The sequence below is a fragment of the Labeo rohita genome, chromosome 2 (assembly GCF_022985175.1).
Source record: "Labeo rohita strain BAU-BD-2019 chromosome 2, IGBB_LRoh.1.0, whole genome shotgun sequence".
Lineage (NCBI taxonomy): Eukaryota > Metazoa > Chordata > Actinopteri > Cypriniformes > Cyprinidae > Labeo > Labeo rohita.
The window spans coordinates 29,751,759-29,764,761 of NC_066870.1; the positions used below are offsets into that span (position 1 = coordinate 29,751,759).

General features: G+C 37.2%; 2 protein-coding genes across 3 annotated transcripts in view; one reads left to right on the forward strand and one right to left on the reverse strand.

The window, feature by feature from the left end:
- keap1a (kelch-like ECH-associated protein 1a) overlaps window positions 1-5,548 on the reverse strand; it is a 19,858-nt gene extending 14,310 nt beyond the window's left edge. The window contains exon 1 of the mRNA XM_051130897.1: window positions 5,235-5,548. The gene's annotated coding sequence lies outside the window, so the exon portion shown is untranslated. The remainder of the gene's footprint in view (window positions 1-5,234) is intronic.
- Window positions 4,660-13,003, forward strand: part of crlf1a (cytokine receptor-like factor 1a) — a 24,189-nt gene continuing 15,845 nt past the window's right edge. Inside the window, exons 1-2 of one of the 2 annotated variants that reach the window (XM_051130918.1) lie at window positions 4,660-4,837; window positions 11,597-12,113. In XM_051130918.1, coding sequence (XP_050986875.1) covers window positions 12,056-12,113 — 58 coding nt within the window. In that variant the 5' untranslated portion in view covers window positions 4,660-4,837; window positions 11,597-12,055. The remainder of the gene's footprint in view (window positions 4,838-11,596; window positions 12,114-13,003) is intronic. The other variant, XM_051130909.1, reaches the window with a different exon arrangement.

Genomic DNA, 13,003 nt, shown 5'->3' on the forward strand with positions numbered 1-13,003 from the left:
AACATGATTTTCAAGTGAAGGCCAAAGTCTCTGTTGTTGATCAGTCTTAATGTTGTTGTTCATCAGAGACAAATTTTTTTCACAGGTTATGCAACATTCCACACTTGCAGGTCATCTCTGCTGGTCTTATTGCACAACCCAGAGTGCTGAGGACACATTATTTGTCTTAAAGCACGGTTTATCACAAGACAACACTGCCAGCGACAGCTTCTTTTGGAACTAAGAGAGCTCGTTCAGCTGTGGCCTCCATCCCTCATAAAGGCTCATTGTGTCATATCTCCCACATGCCATATTGCTAAGCCGGACTTTAAAGAGAACGTTAACAGGCTGCGCTGTGCACATTAGCACCATGGCTCTGGTGGGATTAACCATTAACTCGCTGAGTGTCAGGTTATTTGAAAAATTCTGGAACAGAAAGTGAAAAGCTGGAACTTTTTCTGGAAGGTGCTGCCAAGTGAACTTTTGTCCTGGTTAACAAGCATGTTGTGCTCTGGAAGATGATGCAATTAAAGGAATATTCATTATTTATCTAATCTCATGTCGTTCGAAACCCACATACTGTGTCTGTGGAACAAAACAGTTGACAGGGTCAATTTTGTGAAATTGAGATTTGTACATCTGAAAGCTGAATAAATAACCTTTTGTTAGGATATGACAATATTCGGCCAAGAACTATTTTAAAATCTGGAATCTGAGGGTGCAAATGTAAATATATTGAGATAACTGCCTTTAAAGTTGTCCAAATGAAGTTCTTAGCAATGCATATTACTAATCAAAAATTAAGTTTTGATATATTTACGGTAGGAAATGTACAAAATATCTTCATGGAACATGATCTTTACTTAATTTCCTAATGATTTTTGTCATAAAAGTCGATAATTTGACCCATGCAATGTATTGTTGGCAGGTTTTGTTTGTCAAATGTGAAAATGTTCTAGGGTAGCAAGCCTACCTCATTCGTATGCAGCACTATGCACACTTGTTGGTTAACTAGTAATACAAATATGACAAATTCTTGAAACAATATGTGATTATTCCTTTATTTATTTTTTGGCATGATCCATTTGATGTGGTTTAGCTTGCTTTCCTCCTCTTATCAATGTTTACATTTTATGTAATCTATTTGTTTATTCATTGCATATTCATTATCTTGTATGTGTGTTTTTCCCCTTGGAACATGTGACATTTTCTTTCGCTGCTGTGTAATGTTCTCTGAAAGTGTTTGCACAGTAACATTTCTGTTTCTTTAATAAAAAAGCACAATTTGGCAAGAGTGCAAGAAATGCGATTAAAGCATATGCACTCTCATATAAGTGCGATCAAAATGTGTATTTAACTGCAATAAGGGTTACTCAGATTATAAGCATAATCACATTAACATAAGCACAGTATCCTGTTTACTTGAGTTCCAACTTAACCGCAGTACTGCTATAATTGCATTATAAGAGCCAACGTAAACGTAGCCAGTTCACAGTGGCCACATCTGACAAGCTCCAAAAAGCACAAAAAAGTAGCGATATGTGACTTGCGTGCAGTGTTTCAATTCTTTCAAAGCTGTATTAGTTTATCACTGATATTCATTTCCATCAAAACTCATGTTGATGTACAGACTTAAAGGGATAGTCCACTCAAAAATGAAAATTCTGTCATATTGTTCCAAACCTATAAGACCTTCGTTCATTGTCGGAACACAAATTAAGATATTTTTGACGAAATCCGAGAGCTTTCTGACCCTGCATAGACAGCAATGCAACTACCACGTTCAAGGCCCAGAAAGTTAGCAAGGACATCATTAAAATAGTTCATATGACATCAGTGGTTCAACCTTTATTTTGTTACATGGAAGAGAAGAAATTGTTGAATGAAGTTGTTGTTTAAGTTTTCTTTGTGCACAAAAAGTATCCTTGTAGCTTCCTAACATTACAGTTGAACCACCGCTGACTACCTTTCTGGGCCTTGAACGTGGAAGTTGCGTTGCTGTCTGTGCAGGGTCAGAAAGCTCTTGGATTTCATCCAAAATATCTTAATTTGTGTTCTGAAGATGAACAAAGGTCTTACAAATTTGAAATGACATGAGGGTGAGTAATTAATAACAGAGTTTTCATTTTTGGGTGAACTGCTCCTTTAAAAAAAACAATATAATAAAAGAGAAAACAATATAATATGTCAACTGTGCTTTGCAGTGTTTTTGTTCTTTATGGAGCTTGACAGATGTGGTCACATGAACTGATTAAAAAAAATCTAGAAAAATTAAATAAAGTATAATAAAATAAACTCCTCACCACTCTTGAGACTTCAAGGGAGAGAGAAAAAAGCAAGCGAGAGGGAGGGCGAGCACAGTTCCACTGTGTCACAGTTATATAGCTGAGGTCAGCAGGAGGACAAAACAACTCATTGATAACTGCACTATGACACATCTCCATTGCCCTGATAACGAGCCAGTCAGTCTATGAGCAGACTGGAAGGTGTTCATGACTGTGCGGAAAACTGTGAATCATAAAAACACTGGGTACATTGCAGGGTGGTGATCACTGACCTAGAATTATGCTGATGGGAAATCCTTTGTTCAGATAAAGTTCTAAGTACACTAAATTTCTTGCACAATGGTTGTAATCTACTAGTTAACTTGGAAAGAGTCAGATGTGCTTTCTCTCACACACACAATATAGGAATGTACTGCAGTGTGACTCACAGAGATGACTAACAATATTTAATTAGCTTAAGACTCAACAATAAGGATCGCCCGATGGCCCAGGGCCAGTGTGAGTGAGTTTCAAGACAGCTGACTGAAGAGTCAGACCAGTGCTGCATTGCCACTTTTACGAGATCCTGGTCATCCAGTCAGAGGTTTATTTCACAATAACATCCAGCTAATTGTACTTTATCCCTTACATAACTTCTAGCTATTATTGGTGAGTAAATAACAATAAATAAAAACTAAACTACTGCACATAAACAAAGGCATTACATTGCTGCTAAAAATAAACCTTTTGCTAGCTCCAGAGAAAAATCTGAACTATTGCAGAAAAATTGTCTACATGCATAGAGATGAAGATATCTTATCTGCATTAAGCAATGAAGCACTTTAACCTGTCAAATCAGCAGCTAAACATATAACAATTAATGAACGAAAAAGAGAACAGAATCATATACAAGCAATCTCACACAAGCAAGGGTGTTCTTGTTCTGAACTTCAACAATCTGTTAAGGTTGAGTAACTTACATTTTAGACATAATATTGCTAATCACCTTGTCCATTTGTGCTTTGTCACTGAAAATAGTTGCAACTGAAGCCACAAGGCTTGTTTTTTTATTTAACAAATGATTGAAATAGAGTTGTAATGTTGGTAAATCAGAGCTTTTCTGAGCACAGTTCCATTTAACTGCATAATAAAAGTTTTTTTTTTACTAATTTTTTTTTATCACAATGTTACATAGTGGCCATCTAGTGGTCAAGCTCCATGCCAGCTTCATATAAGACTTACCATACTCAAAAAAACAAACAAAAAAACTACATTAAAAAAAGTCTTTTATGCCAGATTGTGGTCACATGCCCAGCTCCAATATCAAGCTCTAATATGATGCTTCAATAGAGTGTGTCAGCCATATTGGCTGCACTGAATGTAAACAATGCCACTGAACCAAACAAAACTTGCATATTTTGCTGATAAATTGTCAATTTTTGTCATGTTTGGGGCTGTACTAATCGGTCGGACCGAGAAAATATTTGGAGTACTATGACTGCCAAAAGTTATAACAAATCAAGGAAAAGAGTGCAAAAGACTGCCTGAGGAACAAAATGCATTTGTGGTTGGACAAACTCAACCAGGATTTCCAGGGCAACATTCATGTTTGTTCTTATCATTTCCGGTCAGGTAGATGAAATATTAGGCTAATATCTTAATCAATACTGTTCATACGTATCTTTACCACCTATTAACTTCAGTTTGTCAAAATATTGCACTCTTTCTTGCTTACGAAGGCCTTCTCTATATGATTTAGCAGCTTCCACACATTTTTTTCAGTTTAGACAGCATAAATTAGCAGAACAACATATTCAATAGTACTTTAACCTTGCAATCCATGCTGTTGTTTACATCTGAGTATCTCCAATATGGCCGCACATCCGGGTAACTGACTAAACCGCGACGTAAGTGCAAACCCTCTATCCACCTTTTTACGCGGAAGTAAGCCTACAAGTGAGACTTCCAGTTCGTTATTCGCTATAGGGAAATAATGAGAAGAAGAATACCAGCATGCAGTATGCAGTAAAACTGTTTGCATGACAAATCAGTGTGCACATAATTAAGATAATACATTAAAACAACATGGTAAGACACACAGCAGCAAAACAAGCTGTTTTTTGTACAGCTAAAAATAGCTGGACGTGAATGAGCCTGGAAGCCTCACCCATAAAATTTACAAAGATACTCCCATTTTTACGAGAAGGAAAAAGGTGGATAATGCTTCAGTATAAAATCCATCGTTTTTGACACAAATTTCTAAGTTTTGGTGTCATATATAACAATACTACAAAGATGCATGTTTTTGCATGCAGCAGGGAGTGTTTACACTGGCTCCACTATCGTTCGAAACGGGTTTCTTGCACAGAGCGCAAAACATAGAAAACCTGGAGTAGACTTTGAGACAAGTGATTCCCGAAAGCTTTAAGCGTGGGAGGGGCCGTTCCGCTCCGCTAATACACGTTGTTCCAGTCCGGCTTTCAGCCTGAGCGTTGCTTGGTGACACCCAAAGCTTGAAGCTTTGGCATGTTCGGAAGTATTTTCGTTGGCTGAGAAGAAATACACGAACTAACTCGCCAAACTTTGTGTGAAACGTAAGTTACACGATATTTATAACTACTGCATAATATTACACTAGAAATCATGCTGGCCAGAAATCAGTAAACTGATATTTACCTGCGGCTACAGCTGAATCTGTACAATGCTACAACAGTAGCACTGCTTAAGCATTACAAAGAACTAAACTACTCTGTCAGTATTTTCATTTGGGGGGAAATAACCATAAAGCACCCATTCAAGATTTTAACAGTTGTGACATCGTCACACCGTGGGCTGGCTGTCGCACCCCTGATAAAATTGTGCTGATAAGGCAAGAAGCAAAAATGACATATTAGTTAGACAACTGTCAAGCGCGCGTTTTCTAGTGCGTGCCGATGTCCATCGACACTAATGTAACGCAGTCCTCCCAATACACCCGCTAAAAGCACTCACCTTGTTTTAGGAACCGGCGACAGCTCTTCACTTACTTCCACTTGCGTACTGTCATAGGTGCTTTATATAAACAACGATGCTGTTAAAATTAAAACAAAAGGTGCATAAGTGAAGAGGGGAATGCCCTCTGCGCGCTTTCACGAACAGAATGTTCTAGTGACTAGCGCGTAAAACGTCAAAACAAAAGGAAAAAATCGAAAGTTTGCTGTATCGCGAAGCTCCACCGCCTTCCAGCTGTCAACTGACTGCTGAGGGGAAACGCGCGTACACTCTTTCACTCACGCTCGCGCGCTCGTCGGCAGCCTTCCAAACACAGAGCGCAGCATGACTGTGTGAAGGAGGCTCGTGCACACTCACTAGCGCGCGTTCCCGCTGGCAGCGTTCCAAACTCTGAGTGCCATTGACATCAGCATGACTGTGCAACTCCTCTGTTCAGCTGCACGCCAGTGGGACCTAATACAGGCTGACTGACAAACCGAAAGCAAAGATATCAAGGACTGACAGTTGATCTCATTTGTCATTTAAATGACATCTCTGAATGCTTCACGCTCTGGAAAATGTGACATGTTCCTTGCCAAAAATCCTTAAGGTTGTTATGTAAGAAGCAAACAGACACCCACTGGGAAACCCTCTTCCTAATCCTAGATGAAATTTGTATTTGCAGTGCATTTGTTTGGGCTTGTTGGGGTTTTAATTGTCACGGAGGCTTTTGTGAGTCAGAGTGTATGTGAGTGGCATTCCACAATAATGAACAAGCTAATCCACATTTCAAACAGGGAACTTCAGCCTCCTATTTCCCCAGTCAGAGCTGATAGAAAGGTACAGTAAAAATTCACAATTAAAGTAGAAGTGCATTTCCGGAACAAAAATTTACAGATAATGTACTCACCCCCTTGTCATCAAAGATGTCCATGTCGTTCTTTCTTCAGTCGTAAAGAAATAGTTTTTTAAGGAAATCATTCCAGGATTTTTCTCCATATACTGGACTTTAATGGTGCCCCCGATTTTGAACTTCCAAAATGCAGTTTAAATGCAGCTTCAAAGGGCTTTAAACAACCCCCTGCCAAATAAGAAGGGTCTTATCTTGCAAAACAGTCAGATGTTTTCCAAAAAAATTTACAATTTATATAATTTTTAACCTCAAACGCTCGTCTTGTCTAGGTCTGCCTGAGCTCTTTTTTCTGGTTCATGACAGTTAGGGTATGTGGAAAAACTCCCATCTCATTTTCTCCTCCAACTTCAAAATCGTCCTATATCGCTGTTTTACCTTTTTTGGAAAGAGTGTTTGATCTTCTTTGCATGTTCACTTTGTAAACACTGGGTCGGTGCTTCTGCAGCAATGATTTTAGTGTTGGAGGAGAGCATGAGACGGGAGTTTTTCAACATACCTTAGCTGTCTGGAACCGGAATACACAAGAGTTCAGGCAGACCTAGACAAGACAAGCATTTGAGATTAAAAAGTATATAAATTATATATTTTTTTAGAAAATCGTTTTAGTTTTGCTAGCTTTGAAGCTGCATTTAAACTGCATTTTGGAAGATCGTGGGCACCATTGAAGTCCAGTATATGGAGAAAAATCCTGAAATGTTTTCCTCAAAAAACAATTTTTTTATGACTTCTTAGGACTTATGACTTTTTTTATAACATTCTCTTTTGTTATTGTTATATATATAGATTTTGTGGATCTCTGGCAGATCATTTTACTGTAAATATTCCTCCAAGGCTTCCTGAAGATCATATTCCTTGTTGGGTTACACCCAGGCCTTTGACCTCAGCAGCATTTGTGAGGTTTTTTTGTACTGATTCTTGCCTTGTCATAGTCTTAAGGAAGTTACTGAAGCACAAACATCATTTTCCATGTAATTTCCTCAAGAGCAGGAGTTGCGAGAGCAAATATCTTTCAACATAGGGCAGTTAGAAAGATCAGGTACATATGCAAAGTATTTACTTATGGCAGAGTTAGCCATTTAGCATTTATTTAATGTGATAATAATCACATTAATGTGATGTAATAATATTAATGTGATGTTATGATAAGCAGTCTACTCATCTTTAAAGCGACGGCTTTTAATGCTTATCATGCAAACAGGAACACTTTAGAATCACAGTTAAAAAATCATAATTTGCCTTTGAGCACATGTACAACTTTTATTTTGTGTTCTTTCATATTGCACAAGAAGATAATGGACTTTGTCCTATGCTTGTATAATATGCAGTCCGCTTCTTTGCAGTATATGTAGGACGTCAGGTGTGCTCTTTCACGTACACATTCAATGCCAAGAGAATAAAGGAAACAGCACAGTGACACAGCAGAACATGAGATTGACTGATAACCCTGTATGCACAGCACTTTTTTTTAAAGACAGCCTCCCTCCCAATTATTCAACCATTACTCTACTTGTTTCTTTATTTAATATTTTTTATATAATATAAAACCCATTGTGTTTGATTGCTTCACAGATTCATTTGTAATGTGAATCAAAATAATATGCATATTGATTAGTCTGCACAAAAATAAGAGTAACATAGCCAGCTGAAAAACAATTAATTCTTTTGCAATTGAAAATTTGCTTAATATTTTTTACAACTTCTGAAATTCTCATTTCTGTAATTCTCAATCCTTAAAGTAATTCTCAAATCGAGTTAAATACATTGTGTTTGTGCTCCCTCTAATGGCTGCTTCTGAATAACATGCAGCTCAATTGCCTAGATTTGCTTTAATTATGCACTGACTAGGGTTCCTTGTATCTGTTTCTTGTATCTGATCATAATATTGAAAAAGTACAAAATACGAGCGTTGAGTATCATTGTTTATATTTCAAAACTTAAACAGAATCAGAACAATTAGAGCATGTCAATGACCACTGAATAGTTTTTATGCATTATTATTTTGCCTATATATTGATATTATGCATTCACTTTTAAATCTAAATTGAAGTTTTTCTTAAGCATATCACAAAGAGTACAGCAGCACAAATATGACAAGTAATGCAGGAAACACTGGAGGATTTGCATAACGTACAGAGGAAAGAGGAAGTACTGCATTTGGGGAATGAATAAAGAATTGGCAAAAGAAGAGAATGAAGGGTGAACTATACATTCTCGACCCATTTCTTGTTCGATTGTCGATGCATTTCACCCAGCACATTGAATCCAGATGGAATGAGGAGAAAGAGCAAGTTAACAACTCCGAGTCTCTTGAGAATTTTGGCTACACATTTGCTAGATCTTGCCATCACCGAGTGTATGGTTGATGTACATCTGTCATGCATTATTGGGGGGGCTGCCAAAGGTGCTTCTCTGGCTTTAGAAACTATGTCAGGGGTATCGGTCAGGAACGACGATCTGATTTGTATTTCTGTGACTGTTCGATTCATGTTCATTCACATTTATCCGTTCTTTAAAGAAATAATACGTTGTAACATACATTACAATATAAACAAGGCTTAACCGAGTCTGGAAAGGCTTTGACCCTACTTCAAACAAACATTTTCTCCCAATCAGTGAGGATTGTACCGCTGGGGTCAGTGACTGTCTCTGTGTATTAAGAGGAAATTGCTTGATTTACAGTGATTTCAGCACATGTTTCGCAGAGCTGGAGCCTCTCCCAGCTTTCCAGACATTTTTAAGAGGGTTTCTATGTCGGCCAAGTTGATTGGACATAAAATGCTGAGGTGTGTTGGACTGAGGTTTAACCCCCCTTGGGTAATCATCATTATATTACTGCATGTCCAATTTGGGTTCCTCGGAGTGCTTCAAAACAAAGCGGCCAATGCTTTCACACTCGGCTCGAATGCTGCGAGTCCAAGCCTCCGTCCCGAAGAGAATTCCCCCTGAAATCTTTATGGTGGGATAATTTGTTCCACATGCCAGAGCTCACCCACTAAATCACAGGGTCCCAGTAATCAATGCTTCCCTGTCTCATTATGGTGTGTTGTGCTGTCTCAGAGCAGGCTTCTGGAGGATAAATGTCCTCTTAGATACAGACAATTCCTTGAAGTCTAAGTCATGTTCTGGATAGGCATCACCTAGCTGGGTATGCGTCCAATCAGATGCGGTCAGCGAATTGGCCGAGAGATTTACGCCGCCGTTCGTTTGCCGAGAGGAAGTTCTTGTTTGCTTTTCTGTTTCTAACTATCTCTGTTGTTCTGTCTCCAAAGCAGAACTCTTTTAACACATCACTCAGATACCGTAATACTGGAGGAACTCCTTTTCTTCCTCTCCTGTGGTTGATCTGCATAGCTAATGTTTTGGATTATTTTCCCATCTTTCAGGATTTAGCGCAAAGTGTAATCGCTCTCGCCCTTCAAGTTGATCCAAAGTCGTTTAATGGACTGGATTATATTCCTAAAGACTCAAAGATCTGAGGGAGATGACAGCAAGACCATTTCCTCTGAAATCTGGAGCTTATTTCTGTGTAAAATGACCACGTGCAAACACTAGTGTGTTTCCCAGGAACAGCTACTTCATTTGCAGATAATTATACCTTGTTAATCTGTTTGCACGGCTTTCATTTACCTCAAGCCTGCTGAGGTTGTTGTGGTTACAACATCTTGATTTGTAAATGTAAATTTCCTGAGGTGCGCTATTTATATGACATAGCGTTCTTAAGAACGCGTTGACTCAGACGTGATACGTATGCTTGAGTAAACTGTTTGGAAGTGTAGAATATATTTAGGAACAAGGTGTTGTTTAGAAGACATATGCATGGAGTTTTAGGATAAAGGCAGAATTAATGACTGTGGTGGGAGTTCTCCCTTCCCTTGAGGGCTCTGGGAGATGAATGGTCTTTGTCCCCATTCACAGACTTTGGATGACATCCCTCTTGTTATAGCATTGTATGGTGATAACAGGAAAGGAAGTCCACTCACTCATTTACGAGACAGAACCAGCGTGGAACTAACGGTAAACCCGGCATTAACAGGCGTTTCTTCTACAATAGATAAAGCGCCGCTTTGTGGCTTGCTGACCCGCGGGCGAACTGACTGTCATGGTTATTGTTTCAAAATATACTTTCTCGCCGAGTGGGTGACTCAATGACTAGGACCACATCTCCAACTGCTCATAACCACCATTACTCAAACGTTAGTCATGACAACTTTGAGGCGTTGGTATTGAATTGATCATTTTCCATTGATTTAAACTTTGTACAGAAAAAAAATAAGCAAAATTAAATTCAATTTAAAAAATGTTAACATTTTAAAAAGTTTGATCAAGTTTTTGGAAAATTACTGTCTTGTATTTTTTAATAATTCTGTTTTACTTATTTTGTTAACAGAATTGTTTTTTTCAGTAACACTTTAAAATGAGGTTCATTAGTTCACCACTTTAGTTAACATGAACTAAGAATGAATAATACTTCCACAACATTCATTAATCTCAGTTATTATTAATTTCAACCATTACATTATTCAACCATGTTAGTTCACAGTGCTTTAACTAATGTTAACAAACACAACTTATAATTTTAAAATGCATTAGTAAATGCTGAAATTAACATTAAGATCAATGAATGCTGTAGAAGTATTGTTCGTTCTTAGTTCATGTTGACTAAAGTTAACTAATGAACCTTATTGTAAAGTGTTATAAAGTATTATAATTTAATTACATTTTTTATAATTTTATTCTTTTTTCAAGAAACTATTGGCAAAATGGTTTCTTTTTATATTCCGTTGAACATTTGGAATATAGAATTTTTTTTTATTTTGGATCACATTATATGCTATTATTCAGTTCTCTTCAAATATGTGATCCTAGACCACAAAACCAGTCATATGGGTATTTTTTTCCGAAATTGAGATTTATACATTACCTGAAAGCTGAATAAATAAGCTTTCCATTGATGTATGTTTTGTTAGGATAGGACAATATTTGCCAGAGATACAAATATTTGTAAATCGGGAATCTGAGGGTGCAAAAAAATCAAAATATTGAGAAAATCACCTTTAAATTTGTCCAAATTAAGTTCTTAGCAATGCATATTACTAATCAAAAATTAGCTTTTGATATATTTACGATAGGAAATCTCCAAAATACCTTAATGAAACATGATCTTTACTTAATATCCTAACGATTTTTGGCATAAAAGAAAAATTGATAATTTTGACCTATACAATGTATTTTTGGCTATTGCTACTATTTTTATTTTATTTATTTATTTATTTATTTTTGGTCCAGGATCTCATATATCCAAATTTATTATAAAACAGACAGTATTTTATAGACAAGGGGTGCAGACGGTGAGTTAAATCGCTAGTTCTTCCAGTCAGCTGTCACATAAAGTAATTGCTCAACTTTAAATGATTATCCTTATTAAGGTTGAAGGTAAGAATTCCCATGAAGAGATTCTTCTGGCCCACAGGTAGACTAAATCTTCGGGTTTGGGGAGGAAATAGATACTACACTGCTCTAATACAAGACCTGCTAGAGACAAGAGGAGGGCACAGACAGAAGGAAGGGAGGAATAAAACGAAAGAGGCAAAAATGACTTGGAACTGTGTGGGAAGACATGGGAGGAGCTTGCAAAGTATAAACTTGGATGTTTCCTAGCAGTGGAGAGCCTCAGCACGGTAAACGATGCCAAAAGTAAATGAAGAGGACGAATGCACCGTCGCATTAACAGAACATTTGGCGGATATTCTGTAAAGTTCAGTCTTCTGGAACATCCGCGACACGCCAGCAGCTCAGGAACTGACGCTGGGATCAACTCTTCGGGTGCACTGGAGCTGGACTCGCTGTGGCATGCGTGGATCAAATATTCCTGCATAGTCCAAACACACTCTCTTGTCCTAAAAGAAAGAAAGCGAACTTATTTCGTAAGATGATCTGCTTATTGTTTTTGCTCCACTGTGCTGCCGGCGTGTTGTCGTCTTCCACCCGTGAGTACATTTATAGCTCTCTCTCTCTCTATATATATGTGTGTGTGTGTTACATGTGTTCGTACCTTCTTCATCGAATGGGGTTTGTTTCGGAACTTGACGCGTTCAGCACTGAATTTATATTAGTGAATAGATTAGATATAAAGTTAACACAGCTGTTACTTACGGTGATAATAAAACAAAAATCTGAAGTGAATTTTAAGTATCCAGCATCTGCAAAACACAATATTTTTGTGTACAGGTCAATAACGTGCCAGGTTCTTGTAATGTAATGTTTAATGGATATTTTTTTTACAAATTTTAATAAGCAAAAATAATGTTTTTAAAACTTAATAATCTTGACACAGGCATGATGATTTAGAGGGATCTTCTCTATGATATAACTGATTTTTATGGTTTAATGTCACATTAAAAGAAAATTGGCTATTTACATTGGAGTTTGATTCTACAGAACTTCAGAAATCTGATTTTCCAACATTTTATAATCATTTTTCTTATAGACATTAAGCCCTAAAAATGTATCTAATTTTAACTGTGCATTTTTATCTCTAACATGCTCATCATAGATAGATTTTTTTTGCATTTGTCATTTTTAATACATTTAATAGATCTGCCATTGACCTGTACACAAAGTTTTATTTTTTACTTGCATTGCAATGCTGTTATAAATCACCCTGTTAAACAAATTTAACAAATGCTAATATCTATATCAGTGCAGCATATTGCACTATATTGAAAAAGCATGCTAGGGGTTAAAATTTTAAAAGGTCAGTGCATAATTCATTTAACACATGGATGCTTCAGCCCTTGCGAACCACAACAAAACCCTGACATCATGTTTCTTAAGCTTATTTTTGTAACTCATATGTGACTGAATGAAAAAGCTGACC